The sequence below is a fragment of the Gopherus evgoodei genome, chromosome 5 (genome assembly GCF_007399415.2).
Source record: "Gopherus evgoodei ecotype Sinaloan lineage chromosome 5, rGopEvg1_v1.p, whole genome shotgun sequence".
NCBI classification, from domain to species: Eukaryota; Metazoa; Chordata; order Testudines; family Testudinidae; genus Gopherus; species Gopherus evgoodei.
This window is the reverse complement of record NC_044326.1, coordinates 125,864,789-125,881,141: the sequence shown is the minus strand read 5'-3', so window position 1 is coordinate 125,881,141 and position 16,353 is coordinate 125,864,789. Positions and strand designations below refer to the sequence as shown.

Sequence of the window (16,353 nt, the reverse complement as noted above, 5' to 3'; positions counted from 1 at the left end):
TCCTTCTACCATTTTTTTTCCTTTATGGTTATTGTCACAGAGGGCTATAAGTTGGCATGGGGTTAAGAGGGGATGTGGCGTTAATAGTCATAAGCAGATCACAGGCACTTTTGGCCTTTGATGCAATTGTGCTGTTCACATTGTGCAGATACCTTGAGCTTTGAACAGATGGTACAGGCACGTGGTACAATTAACTTGTCTTCGATTCATATTATCTCAAAGTTGGGAGGCTGGTCCTGGCAATATGGGTTAGACTTCCCTCAGTGGTGATAGAATTAGTGTTCGGTGAGACCAACCACAAACAAGCTAAGGTTTTGTCTCCCTGGGGAATTCTGTGGCACAATAATACATCTGGAGTTTAATGGATCCTTGGGCATATGCACAGATGCAGAATGTCTATATGGACAATCATGTGCAGAAGAACAGGATAGTTTCTGTGTCTTATATCTGGGTACAGAAGGCTGAGGAAAAGAGTAGAAAGCCCTCAACCTCCATATCCCAATGGTTATAGACACTGGAAGTGTCTCCTCATTCATGAGTGAGTTTTCTGATATAGTCAAGGTTAATAAATGCAAAATGTGAGCCAACATCTGCAATATTTGAAAAGATTTTTCTTGCCATTAATAGTTTTGCACTGCACCGCTACTTCTTTAATGTTGTATTACTCTCATTAGTCCAAACATCAGAGTACACTGGGGTCACAGAATATAATTGCTGCAAAAACTTTTATGAGCTGTGTTAAATTTGTGTAATATAATGCTTGTCGTGTAGTCTAAACTATCTTATACGGAATTATACTGGTCTGCACTAAAAGCCTACATACTACTATTGGCCTTCTAACAGGTTTTCTTGGGCAGGATGGGGATGTTTGAGAGGAGTGGATGGTAAAAGATTAAGAAGGAATTACATAGTAGTACATTAATGGTAAAAATTTGAGAAAGCCAATTAACCTCTTTAGTAACGTATGTACCATGGCATGGACTTAATTATCTAAGTAAAGGCTATAAAATGCATAAAACAACTTTAAAACAATTTAATCACACACTTGCAGCTTTTTGTGAAGCGATCCATAGTATGAAGCCATCTTTAGTTTGAGAGCTGTAGCTCTGAATTTCAAGTATAAGACTGAAATCCAGAAGTGCAGCATCTATTAAACTTCAGTTCCAAAAGAACTTCATAAAAACCTTCTAAAAATAAAATTGGAACTACTATGCATTATATACATCACTGAACTTCAAATAGTCTGATAACATTTTATTTTCAAATACTAATTGAAACCATTTGTTTTAAATCAAGCTGTAATTTGTTTTTTAGATTTTTAAAAGAGAGACAGCACACAGATTTATTGTTTGCACTGAATGCTATCTTCATTCGTTATGCTTCATTAGTCACTTATCTAAACAAAACTGACCTTTATTTTAATGCCACATTTCATTCTTTCCTTGAAGACTGAAAACAAAACCTTTTGAAATGTAATATGTAACAACTGTATATACTAAACAAGCATCCTATAAAGAGCATTAATACCAATATTGCATTGCAAAGTTACACATTAATTTTTCTCTTCTAAATTACTAGCTTTTCATGATTGTTTTAAAATGAAAGATGTTGAATAGTTAATTGAGAGATCATGAAATGTGCAAGAAAGATGGACAGCTACAGAGCCTGCAAAACCGCTACTGTATCCAGGAAACAGGCATAGCACAAGCACCAGAAACAAGACCCTCCTCTGTGAGCCTGTAAAGTATTAAAACACAGCAAGCACCATTCTGTTGGGCAGAAAAGGACAAGTCACACATGGAATAATTAGCAGATCTACTGCTAGATGGTTCTACCAGCCTAACCCTCCCTAACATATGAAGCCTGTCGGGGTCCCAGGTGTTACTAAAACTTACAGACAGTTGAACTGAAGCAGATTAGCTTCTCAGCCACTCCTCACCAAGGTTCTAGGCCTTGTTTATACAAGAACTTACACTAGTCTAACTATAGGTGTGTTTTTAAATCAAGTTAGTTAAACTAGTGCAAAACGCATGTGGGCATTCTTAAACCAATTTAAATCTGGTATGTATCCTTTTAGCTTCATTGAGTCAGAAATCAATTTTAAACTAAACTGACATTAAACAGGTTAAATGAATTTAAGAGTCTCCACATAAAGGTGTTGAACTGGTTTAACTAAACCTGTTATAAAATCAATTTCAATTAAATGGGCGTAGCTTCTTGTGTGTGTATTATATATATATACACACACACACACACAAAATCTAGGTCTAGATAGATAGACAGAAAGAAGAGGGAATATTCCTTTAAGTTCCTACTACTACTAAAACCTAGTTTCCAAACTCATATTGATTTAGTTAAACTAATACTAACCCCTTTGGGGACAATTTATTTCTGTTTAAGAGAAGATTTCAGTTTAACATACATTTCTCTAATTGACAAGCTAAAATGAAACAAACTCGCTTTAAAATGAAAAAAACCCAAACACTATCCACAAAGCCTTTTGCACCAGTTTAACAAAATCAGATTAAAATCACGCTATAAATTATATGTATCCAAACTCTTAAGATTTGCACGGAGGATCTATTTAATCTGTACTTTGTAGAGGAGTGATTCAGCATTTGGAGCTAAATGAGGAGAAATTGCCTCCCTTATTTTCATCTGGACACTAGCAATTAAGCAAAATCACCTTTTAAATATTTAATTACTGATGTTAGAAGAAACAAACTGTATATGGTTTCTGTAGTGTACCAGAAATTTCTCCCCCAATAAGACATCTGCTCTGTGAGATACAAACAGTAAACTCACCTTTGCCTGCAGGTTGTGGGACTGCAAATCCAGGCAACAGAAAAGGTGCCCCGGTGGTAATACCAGCTGGTTTTAATTCATTGACACCATATGTTGTCAGTGAAGTTACCAGATTAACCAAATCCTTCAAAGCATCCTTGGATTCCGCCTCTTTTGCCTGTTCTAATCTAAAGAACATACATACAATGGATCTATTAGCACATATTCACTTTAACATAAACCATTCACTCAAACTCATCTGAGGTTTATTTATTTAGTTAGTTTTGCTTTTTCTTAAATTAAGGAGAGATGTTAATTTTAGAGGCACAGATTTAGTGACTCAATTCTGAAGCCAAAGGCTAGAGTTCACTACATTTCCATATTTTAAACTCTCTTCTAAGTTTTATAGTATTTGATTGATTAAGCATTATTATTTGTATTATGGTAGCATTTGGAAAATAAGATTGAGATCGAGGTTTCAGTATGCTAAACACATAGTAAAAGGTTATCCTTGACCCAAAAAATAGTACCAGACAAATCAACAAGGGACATGAAAGGAAAGGAAGTATCATCATTTTACAGATGAGGAAATAAGACACACAGTAAATACATAAAAGGAGTATACCTCTACCACAATATAATGCTGTCCGTGCGAGCCAAAAAATCTTACCGCGTTATAGGTGAATCTGTGTTATATTGAACTTGCTTTGATCCACCAGAGTGCGCAGCCCTGCCCCCCCAGAGCACTGCTTTACCACATTATATCCAAAATTGTGTTATATCGGGTGGCGTTATATCAAGGTAGCGGTGTACTTCAAAGAAAGTTGTGCAACATGCAAAACTTCATAAGTACACAGCAGAAGGGAACAGCACAAGTCTTTATATGAAACTCTTTGAAATGCAATTCTTTGTAAGAAAAATTACTATACCAAGAATATAAAAAATGATATAACTACTAGCAACATTAGTGTACATAGGTATTTTATTATATTCAGTTACTGTAAAAAAAAAAAAAAAAAAAAGGTAATAAATCTTCACAGAGTGGAAAAGGCTCAGCATAATTAGGGGCCAAAGAACAGGGGACAGCTTTAGGATGAAAACAAAATAATTGATCCTAAAAATAATAAATCACAATATACAGTAGAACCTCAGAATTACGAACACTTTGGGAATGGAGACTGTTCATAACTCTGAAGAAAATGTTATGATCATTCTTTCAAAAGTTTACAACTGAACATCAACTCAATACAGCTTTGGAACTTCCATGCTGCTTTCCCTTTATTTTTTTAAGTAGTTTAACACACTACTGTACTGTATTTACTTTTTTTTTTTTTTGCTCTCTGCTGCTGCCTGATTATGCACTTCCATTTCCAAATGAGGTGTAATCAGGACAGATAAAAATCAAGTATTTAAAAAATAAATAAAATCAGATTTTTTTAAAATTTAAAATCAGATTTTTTTGATAAAATGCTTTTGAGGAAAAAACCTATCTAAAGATAGTTTTAATTAAGATATATTATAGCTCAAAGATATCTCATCATGGAATAGGGATTATAAATTCTAATTCTATAGTATAAGACAATACATTCATGTAATGTTTAAGAAAAGCTTTGTAAATGAGTTCTGATAGTTCATGGATTAGGGACCCAATCTTATGGGGTTCCAGGGGCTTCTGTATAGATTATTTAGGTTAATCTTTCTATCTACCCAGTGGTACTCAGTGCTCAGTGGAGAAGATACCATCAGAGATGGTTAGTTTTGCAGTTCTCAATCTGTGGATTTGTGTCTCCAGAGATAACATGTTTGTTAACAGCAAAAATGTTTTAAATAAATAAATCAATAATATAGAGAGGTGAGAAATAACAAACCTCAACCCTATTGTCCCTCTGCAAATTTGTGTACACAGAGTCAATCCCTTACCTCTCTCTAAAAGTGCAACGTTTCAAAAAGTTCAATGAATAGAAGATTGTTGGGGACGGAATAGATCTGGAAAGGAGGAGTCTGGAGATAAATGTAAAAAGGTGGCGACAGGACAGTAGAAACAAAAGTAAAACTGTTTGAGCAGCATATTCCAGAAGTCTTGAGGTCTGTCTTTCTGAGTGTAGCCTTCATTGATTTGAAATCTACCATACTATTCTCTCACTAGAAGGGAAATAATACAATGGCAGCATGCCATAAAGGAGACCCAGTTTGGGAATATTTTAATGAAATTCCTCTACTTGTGGGTAAGACAGGCACGTGTGCAAAATGCAAACAGTGCAACAAAGAAATGCAAAGCCTGGTTGCCCAAATGAAACAACATCATGTGAAGTGTTCCTTCTCAGGAGGAAGCTGCATTGATGAAACGAACATGTCGGAACACGCAGGATCTTCAGGTTAGCAAACTTTTTTATTTTATACTTCTTTCTTAAGGACTGCTGTCTTCCTTCTGGACTATTCTTATTCTCATGTTTGAGCAAAAAAGATAGTTGTTACTCCGTAGTACTATTATTTTAGATGCAGCTGTGATGAAAAATAAACAGCTGAAATAGGCAGATCTTCCTTTTACAATTTCACCTTTAAAATAGTACTGTCAGTGAATGCAATGAGTAATACTAAATGAGCAATATGGTAATAATAATTAAATAACTGCACTGACATTGTGTTTAGGAAAATCCATCCTCAACATATAGGATTCTGAAGACTATCCACCTTCAAGATCACCATTATTTTCTATAGCTTCAATTATTCATTTTCTGATATAGCTGAAAAGTTTTCAAATTAAATCACATAAAAAATGTATATTGTGTACCTTCCAAAAATGAAACCTATGTCTATCTCTGAGTTATGAAGTATATGTATTAAGGTTACAACAACCAACAAGAATGCACTTTTATGGAGAAATCCATGATTAAATGGAGTCTTCCTGACTAGTGGTTTAAATCAAATCCACCCTGGGCATGTGGTTGACTGGTCAGTTTGTAACCCTGGTGTTCACAACTCTAAGGTTCTACTATAGTGCAATGTAAACCTACATTTCAACAATTTATATTTATAACCAATGTGACCAGTCTTTTAACTTGTTTGTAACAATGACAAAAACACTAGGCATCATCCTTTCAATACATTCTGTGTTACATTGCTCCTAAAAGAAAATAATAATAGAATAATAGAAATGTGAAGCAGGAAGGGACCTCGGTAGGTCATCTATTCCAGTACTCTGCACTGAGGCAGGACTAAATATTATAGACTGTCCGTTTAACCAGTTCTTTAATACCACCAATGACAGAGATTCCATAACCTCTCTAGGTGATTTGTCCAGTGCATAACTACCTTACAGCTGGGAAGTTTTTCCTAATGTCTAAACTGTATTTCCCTTTGCTGGAATTTAAGCCCATTGCTTTTTGCCTGTCCTTAGTGGATAAGGAGAACAAATTATCCTCCTCTTTATAACCTTTTACTTATTTGAAAGCTATCATCAGGCCCCACTCAGTCTTCTCTTCTCTAAACTAAACAAACCAATTGTTTTCAATCTTTTCTTGCAGGTCATGTTTTCTACACCTATGATCATTTTTGTTGCTCTCCCCTGGACTTTCTTCAATTTAACCACATCTTTCCCAAAGTGTGGTGCCCAGAACTGCACACAGTTGCTGTTTTTCAGTGCTGATTAGAGTGGAAGAATTACTTCTCATGTCTTGCTTATAACACTCCTGCTTCTACATTTCAGAATTTATGTTTGCTATTTTTTGCGACAGTTATATTGTGACTCATTTAGTTTGTGATTCACTATAACACATACATCCTTTTCTGTATATTCCTTCCTAGGTAGTCATTTTCCATTTTGTACTTATGCAATTGAGTACTCCTTCCTAAGTTCATACTTTGCATTTATCCTTACTGAATTTCATCCTATTTATTTCAGACTATTTCTCCCTTTTCAAGATCATTGTGAATTCTAATTCTGTCTTCCAAAGCACTTGCAACCCTTTCCAGTTTGGTATTGTCTACAAACTTGATAAGTGCGCTTTCTCTGCCATTATCCAAATCATTTATGGAGATACTGAATAGAACTGGACCAGGAAAGATCCCTGAGGGACCCCTCTGAATATGCCCTTCTACCTTGACTGTGAACGATTGATAAACACTGTTTGAGTCCTGTTTTCCAGCCAGTGCACCTACATTGTAGTAGGTTTGTCTAGACGATGTTTCCCTAGTTTGCTTTTGTGAAGGTCACGTGAGACAGTATCAAAAGCCTTATGAAAGTTGAGATATAATGGCTAAATAGAAAATATTTAGATGTTGCAGTCTCTCCATTATTTACCAAAAAGGGGGAAAAAACTGCACTACAGAGCAAACCATAACTTCCAGCACGGAAAACCATCTAAAGGTTTCTCAGAGATTTAGAAATTTTAAGGAACCATCATGATTAATCTATCTGTCCTCTTGCACAACACAGGACACAGGATTTTCCCAGTACTTCTAGTATTGAGCCCCATAACTTGTAGAACAAAAGCATACATTTTGTAAAGACATTTAAAAATTAAATTCTACAAGTATGAAACTACACAACATACATATTTCTAAATATGTCGCCATTAAACAAATTTGCAATTTTCTTACTAAATTTTCAAAGGGAAAGACACTAATATGCTGATGGGAGAGATTTTCCCATCAATATAGTTAATCCACCTTCCTAAGCGGCAGTAACTATGTTGTGGGAGAAGCCCTCCCATTGATTCAGCACTGTTTATGCAGGGGGTTGGGTCAGTATAACTATGTTGCTCTGAGGTGTGAATTTTTCACACCATGGAGTGATGTAGTTATACAGATATAGGTCTGTAGACCTGCCCTCAGTAACAGCCACTACTATATCACAACAACAGAAATGTATCTTGAGTTTAAGTTCATAATTAATAATTATTTTAGGATCACTGTTCAGAATTATAGTATTTTCTCTTTTAATGCAAGGTGTAAGAGGGTAGAAGTCACATTGTTTAATTTTAATAACGGTTAATGCTATTTAATTTAATTTAAAAATGAAAACAAAACAGCTCATTCTCCTGTTAGACCACACACAAATAAAAAAAAAAGAATACAGACCATCTCTCTCACCCCAACTGTGTTAAAGTAGAAAGCAAATATTTTCATTCTTCACTCTTCTAGGATTCCAGTTTACCTATTTTATTAATTTGCTCTTATTCAAGCTATCAAATTTCTTTAAAGTGAAATATTTTCAGACTGTTTTCCTCCACCTAACAAAAATTCCAGGAACACACCATAGATCAGTTGGTAGCAGTGATTCCAAAGTATTTTTGTGATTCATGACAATAAAAAGTTGAAAAGAATATGTGGCTTATTTGCTCGCCTTCTTCAGAAACTAACCCTTATGATCCAACTAAGGCACTGTTTCCAGAACCTGAGTAGACTGAAGTCACAAAAGAGATCTGTGAACTGTACCTCTGATATAGGAACAAGCTGCTGTGTCATTGTGTTAAGACTAGAGATCAGGAGCATCAGTGATGTCGGAGAATAACAGAGTTCTCACATATGTTTGGGTGCAGCAAAGTCAGATACTTTATTCTGTTTAGCAACTATGGCAAGGAGCGAATGCACTAGGACATAGCGTCTCCCCTTCCTAGACAGGTCTCTCAACAGGTAAACAAATTACAGCAGGCATTTATACTTTTGTTACAGACAATAATAAGCAACAGCTGCATTTTTTTTTATACATAGGTCATCCTGATATCTTGTTTTTCTCACTTAAGAGACTCTAGTCTACATTTTGCATTATCTACACAAGGTCGAAACAACTTCTCACACAGTTCTTTTCCACTCGCTTCACACAATCCTCGCTTCTACAAATCTTGCGTTATTAGGGTTACAGTTAGCCTGACTCTTGCTAAAAACTGTCATGCACTGCAATCCCTTTCCTGTCAGTTCTTTCTCTGCTTCCTCAGTGACAATGGAGCCCTATCACACAATCAGGACCAGACAGAGAATGTATGGTCAAGCAGAAAGAGGCTTGCTGTTACTGAAGTTCCTTTTCAAAAGGAAAATTATCACAACCTAAAAGTGTGTTTTACACTGAAAAATGAAATTTAATAGCATCAGAAGAAGAGGTTGGGATTGTTAACATTTATTTTGTTTCAGTGACTTCCCTATCAAGTTAACTTATTTCTTTGCTTTCTAAACTGAGCTATCAGTACTGAAAAGTCATTGTGGAATCTAACAGTCAATCTGAGTTTTTCCTGGGTATCATAACATCATTAATAAAGACTCATAATAAAAACAAGCAGACAATGCTGGTGTGCCAGCCAGAAAATATCCAACTCTTTGTCACAACTGCACTAGCTCTGCAGTGCTAACAAGCAAAAGGCACTTAAAATGCTCTGTTTTAATTAGAAAATAAAGAAGATGTGACAATATACACAAGGAAGAATAACAAATCTATTGAATAAGATGCTGCCATTTTTATGTAATCATTTTCTGATGTAACTGCACTTCAGTTTCACTGAAAATTAAGTGTATTTGAGAAGAAACTTTTTAATTGCAATGGGCTTTTCTAAGACTGTTTATGACTGAATCTACTGACAAGGATTTATTGTGTGATACTGCTAATGTGGCAGGTTAAAAGGAAAAGATCAGACATTTTCAAAAGCAACATTTATGCTAGAAGAACAATCATAAGGCATACAGTTAGCAGCACTGCTGCACGGTTGACAGCTTTTTGATTCTTTCATTGGGCCTAAACACGTCACAAACAAGGCTATAACTTCTGCATGATGCGCAAGTTCATGCAGCAGAAATAGCCAATATAACTGAAAACTTCAGCCAAAACTGTCATTTTGAGTGGCTAAAGCCTGAGAACTCTCTCTCTACACAAGTACCTAAAATAAATGGGCCTGATTAAGGGAAGTGCTAGCACAGAGCTGGGCAAACTATGGTCTGGGAGCCATATCCAGCCCTTCAGACATTTTAATCCAGCCCTCGAGCTCCAGCCAGGGAGCAGGGTCCAGGGTGGGGGCTTGCCCCACTCCGCACATGCTGGGGATCTGTGCAGCTCCAGGAAGGAGCAGCATGTCCCCCTCCCCCGCCTCCTATGCGTAGGAGCAGCCAGGGGGCTCTGCACACTGCCCTCTCAGCTCCTATTGGCTGGCAACCATGGCCAATGGGAGCTGCAGCACAGCGCCTGTGGTTGGGGCAGTGCGCAGGACCACCTGGCTGCACCTCTGTATAGGAGCCAGAGGAAGGACATGCTGCTGCTTCCAGGAGCTGCTTGAAATAAGCACCACCCGGAGCCTGCACCCCTGATGACCTTCTGTGCTCCAACTCGCTGTCCCAAACCTGATTTCCCCCCCCACACTCTCCGAAACCCTCGGTCCCAGCCCGGAGCACCCTCCCGCACCTCAACCCCTCATTCACAGCCCCACCCCAGAACCCACACCCCCAGCCAAAGCCCTTACCCCCCTCCCACATCCCAACCCCCAATTTCATGAGCATTCATGGCCCGCCATACAATTTCCATAACCAGATGTGGGCCTCGGGCCAAAAAGTTTGCCCACCTCTGTGCTAGCATCTACAGTAGGAGTTGGCAATCTTTGGGAGATGTTGGCTGCCGCTTCCCGCGGCTGCCATTGGCGGGAAACGGTGAACTGCGATAACTGGGAGCTGCAGGGGGCCATGCCTGCGGAGAGTCAACATAAACAAAATGTCTTGCGACCCACCAGTGGATTACCCTGATGGGCCACGTGTCGAAGGTAGCCAACCCCTGATCTATAGCTTTTACTGAAATCAACTGGAGCTTGGTTGCTTAGCACCTTTGAACATCAGGACAGTTATTTAGATACATCATTATGGATTTTGGTGCCTAACTTCAAGCACCAAGTTTGAAAATTGTAGCCTTCATTTTCAAATAGATTTGGATTTTTTATAGCAATACATGCTTCTTACAATCTGAACTGCCATATAGATTGGCAAAATATGTGGAGCTTGTGTTCAAAACAGAGATGCTTTGGAAACTGAGAGAGCTATTACTGATTTCTGAATTTTCTGACTGAACATATGAACACAAATAAAATGATACATCATGCTTCATAATAAAATTTTGTTCATATAGACAATTTTAGTTTTAGTTTTATGACAATACCTTCTAATGTACTAATAAAATTAGTATAGTTTATTTTGTAACAAGACTCTTCACGACAGCATCCTGCTATTAAAGCTTTCTGTCCTGCAAGGTTCTACTATCATTGCGGATTAACTAGAATGTAACATACAGAAAAGGAAATAGAAAACTATTTTATGTATTATTTGTTCACTCCTATTTATTTGCTTAGCTAATTTGCACAAGCCATAATGTGCATCCCCAAACCTGCTGGCTTGTCCAAACTTCTTAGTAAAGATTTTAACAGATGCCGTAATAACATCTTATAAATAAGGGCTTGTCTACATGAGATGTTAGCATGCATCAAGCCACAGTGTGAATCTACAGCACACTAACTTGCTGCACAGTAATGTCCCGTGTGGACACTGTTACAGTACTAAAAGTTCTGTAATGCACTTGGACATACTCTCATTGCAGTGTCAGGATCATTATCCACATTTTGAATAACCTTATCATTTAAAATATCCTCACTGCATTTTGTTAGATCCTAATAATGCGTTCAGATATATTAATATACTCTCCATCTGCTAGAGAATCTGTTGAGAAAAAATATTATTTGCATACCTGAGCAAGAGATCACAGAGGAAATTATATCCTTGCCATATCCTAAAATCATCCAACAGTGTTTGTGATACATCACTGGAATCTTTGAGAAAGCAAGAAAGCCCAGCAAACATCTCAACTATTTCTAGGGGAGAAAGGTCATCAGATTGCTGCATGTTCTGAACACAAGTGGACAAACATTCTTTTTCTGTAAGGACACAAATAAGAAAGAGTTTTCCCCCATCATTATACATATTTAAAACATCATTTCTGATTATTAAAATATACTTAGAAATGAAGCAACAGTTACTGTGACAGTTTATCATCACATAATATTTAAAGCATAAGCTTTTGTGGGCTACAGCCCACTTCATCGGATGCATGCAGTGGAAAATACAGTAGGAAAATATGATATATAAAAATAGATATCTTCCTACTGTATTTTCCATACTGTATTTTCCACTGGATACATCTGATGAAGAGGACTGTAGCCCATGAAAGCTTATGCTCAAATATATCTGTTAGTCTCTAAGATGCCACTAGTACTCCTGTTCTTCTTGCGGCTACAGAGTAACACAGACGCTACTCTGAAACCTGACAAATTACAATAAATCAATCATAAAATATCTCCCTTCCTCTAGGTTATTAAAAAACACCACTGTCTACTATTTTACTGACTCAAGGGAAAACCCTTAGTGTTGTCTCTTGCAATATGCTTGGATACAGCATCCTATGTCTTCTTTCATATTGCTATTCTGGTGGGGAAATAGTGAGGCTGGACCTTCTGCATGGCCAAGGATCCTTGAACACGAACAGGGCAATAAGTCTTATTCAGCTCCCATCCTGCAGTACATAGATCTGGGTATTACTAATCCATATTCACTTGTCACATAGACAAAACTCGATCAACAGCTGCCCCATATTTGTGGCTAGATTGATGGGTACATTCTTTATTTCATGTGCCTTGCATCAGTTAGCCAAGCCTTAGCTTACCATCACCTGGCAGATACAGAATATCCTCCTAGGTGCGTACATCCACAATGCAGCTGGGAGTGAGCCTCCCAACCTGGGCAGACAGACTCACACTAGCCGAGCTCAGGCTAGCACACTAAAAATAGTGGTGTGAACATTGTGGCTCTGATAGATACTTGGGCTAGCCATCAGAGCTCAGACCCAAGGAGGCAGGTGGGCTTGAGAGCCAAGACTGCCATTCAAGTTGCAACATCCATCTCTTTCCCTGAGCTGCAGTGTGGATGTTCAAAACAGGCACTCGGAAAGAACATTCCCTAATGTATTATCTTGGACGACATTACACAAAATCAGACACAGACCACAGATCATGTCAGGGCCGGCTCTAGCGTTCTTGCCACCCCAAGCAGCAAATAAATAAATAAATAAGCACGCCGTGATAAGTGAATGTGCATCTTTTGGTGAATGCATCTTCTGGTGAATGTGGCTGGAAAAGATGATATCTAGTTTGCGATTGTGCCAGTGTCTGTTGTTTTACTGATCGCATGTTGGATGACATAACCTGGTTGGCCTATTAAGAGACACATTGATAGTGCAGTGTGCTTTATCATTTAAATAGTTAATCATGTATCAGGCTTAAAAAAAGCAAAAGTCTCTACTGTCTCTTTTTGGAACCAAACCTGTTCATGACAGTAAACCTGATTAAAAGATGACAGTTTCTCTGAAGGGGGTACATGATCCAGGGCCAGCTCCAGGCACCAGTGTAGCAAGCAGGTGCCTGGGGTGGCCAATGAAGAGGGGGTGGCACATCCAGCCGGTCGGCGGCAATTCGGTGGCGGGGCCATCACTCCGTCTTGGAGTGAAGGACCTGCCGCTGAATTGCTGCCGTAGAAGCAGCAGCAGTAGAGCTGCCACTAGATTGCCACTGATCGCAGTCGCTTATTTATTTATTTGCTGCTTGGGGCGGCAAGAACGCTAGAGCCGGCCCTGACGTGATCTGTGGTCTGTGTCTGATTTTGTGTAATGTCATCCAAGATGTAACTGGGAACAATTGTCCCCCCTTTAAAGTCATATTTGAAAATGCTTACCACTGTTGCCAGTAGGTTCCTTACTTTTTGGGGGGTCTTTGAAAGCAAAATGAGGAACTCATTTGGTTCTGTTTTTTATTTTCTCTTTAGGCTGAGTTGGGAGTCTTCTGTAATTTGTGAACGGCTAGTGTGAGAAACATTGCAGACCAAACTTCCTGTAGTGTTGCATGATATATGGAAGCAGGGTTACATATTTCAAAAGCTGCCAACACAATTTCACAGAGTCTTAAGACAACGTTCTCCAGGGAGTATTCACAACCAACTTAACATTACAGATTGCTAAAAGATGCCTGCCCTCCTGCCCCAGTTTAAAAGTTTAATTTATTTTTAAAAAGATTATACCATTTGAGAGCTACTCTCTGTAATTTAAATGCCAAACGCTGGCAGAACCAGTATGTACTTATACTACTAACTACTTTATATTAAAAAAAAAAAAAAGTGCACCAGCTCAATGTTGGGAATACACGTGTCCATCCTTCTACCTAGTTCATCTGCATTCACAGCTGCTGCAGTGCATGCTACTCCATCTACTGAGTGGAGAATCTTTACGGTTTGGTCTGGTACATTCCATATCTGTTATGTGATGGGCTAATAACACTCATTGCTGGTCACGAACACTGCCATTTGAAGATCCATTAGGGATAATGCGAAGATGGTGTGCAAACCATGGAAATCACTACTTGGGCAATGGAACCATCTGGAGAAATTATACTTTCCTGGGCAACAGAGCTATTATTTGTGCTGCTTATCTCATACAAGGCCAAAAGAGACTTACAGGAATGACTGTCTCATTACCTGGATGTATCTGAATATTCTCTCCATATTTGTTTGGTTTGTTGGTGAGATTACACTGGTTGTTTTAAATAATGCACTGTTTACCCTACAGCAGCAGCTTTCATGGATCTCAATGTTCAGACAGAGCCCGCGGAACACAGCGCACTGGTTCCAACTCCTTGTGTCCAGCTGCATTCACAGATGTCCAGGGACGTTATTTAAAAGTAGAGTGCCTGTACATGCTGCTGGAAATGAGAAGCACCTAGCCTGCCTGCCTCCACAAAGGGCTACTGCTACATCAAAAAGCAGGAGGGAAATAGGAGCCACAAACTGATGCCACCAGCACCAGTTACAATCACCACAAATAGCTTCTTTAATATTACTTTTTAATGGAAGCACCCTCTTTACTAAGATGTTCCACATTGTGAAAACATTTGAGAACCTGTGCTCTGCAACATTAAACTGAAGTGTGGAAAAACAAACACAGATGATACCATGGAAAGTTGGTTTATCTACAAGAACCTCTCTAACCTTATTATAGAACAATTCTGATGACGTTTTAATCTTAAGTCTACAGATGTATACAAATACTCTTAAATCTTCCTAAATACAGTAGTTTTTGCTATATTATATACAGAAACTACAGGATGAAGGGAGTAACACAAACTGGAACAAAAGAATAAAAACAAATATCTCTATAAGATACACACCATGAATGTATTTCACTACATTGACACTAAGGCCATGACGTGATATGGTCATTAGTACTTCCCCTGCACTCTTCCTCCAAGGCAGATTATAGGGAGGGCACCATGAGGTTATTGCACTAAATAAAAGCTGGAGATCATCCTTCTGAGCCAGTTCTTCTGCCGGGGACACAAAACTGCACAGTTTTACTAGGATCTGAAACAATAAGGCATTCAAATTATTAAAACAGAACAGGGACAGTAAAATTTTTAACATCAGAACTCTGTTCATTGGTACTTTTATACAAACTGATCACAAAAAAAGATCATCCAATTAGAACTGTTATATTCATTAGCAAAGTAATGTGCAGTTCTTCGCCTTGCATATTGCTTCCTGAATAGCCCTAATTATCTTTATCCATGTTAAATAAGACTAAGATTAGGTCTTTAAATGTTGATGGTTATTCCACCCTCAGGCCCATTAAAATGTAATGAAAAGGGCTAAACTAGCAGACTACTTTTAAGTGTTTTATGCTGCCACATGGGGATCAGAGTTTGAGTCTTAAATATGCTCCATTTATGTACTGTCTGCCAGAGGCTAGAATTGTTGCCTAGACAGCATGTTCAACTCTTGCAACAAGGATAGAGGCGTTAACAAGCTAACGACTCTAATGCTTTCTAATACATGAAGAGCACTGATTGGCTGGGAAGGGAGGAGCAGTATCCATGCCTCTTTGGCCAAATGAAGAGCAGGCAAATCATTGAGGTAGGTACGGTTACTTTTTCTGGGTATGTCTTCAGTGAAAAATTAACTTGGATAATCAGCACCCAGGTCTGAGCATCTGAGTTAGCCTTGGCCGGGAGTGAGCAGCCACACTGCAAAGCCCTAACTGAGTTTCTGTGCTGCTTTATATGTGTTACTAGGACTTCTGGGGCCATATCCCATGTTTCTTTAGTGCTGCAGTAAGGGAGCCACTGTACAATTCTTTCACAATGAACCGTGGGAGAACTTGTTCTGTTCTTCTGGGCACTTGGGGTGAATTATGGTAAGCAGGGCCGGCTCCAGGTTTTCTGCTGCCCCAAGCAGCGCAAAAAAAAAAAGCAGCCTATCAGTGGCAGTTGAGCAGCACCTCAAAGAGGAAGAGAGGGACCTGCCACCGAATTCCCGCCGAAGACCCGGACATGCCGCCCCTTTGTATTGGCCACCTCAAGCACCTGCTTCCTTAGCTGGTGCCGGCCCTGATGGGAAGGCATCGGAGGATTGTCGGCATTTTAGTATGTAAGCCTGTGTCTTCACTGTAAAGTGGGTAGATTATCAGCCCAAGTGAAAGCAGAACCCAGGCTCTAACTCATACCCCAGTTATGC

General features: G+C 38.6%; 1 protein-coding gene across 1 annotated transcript in view; it reads right to left on the bottom strand.

Annotated features, from left to right (window-relative positions):
- WDFY3 (WD repeat and FYVE domain containing 3) overlaps positions 1–16,353 on the bottom strand; it is a 244,999-nt gene that overhangs the window by 188,826 nt on the left and 39,820 nt on the right. The window contains 3 exon segments of the mRNA XM_030564966.1: positions 2,806–2,972; positions 11,492–11,678; positions 15,012–15,204. Of these exon segments, the coding sequence (XP_030420826.1) occupies positions 2,806–2,972; positions 11,492–11,678; positions 15,012–15,204 (547 nt within the window).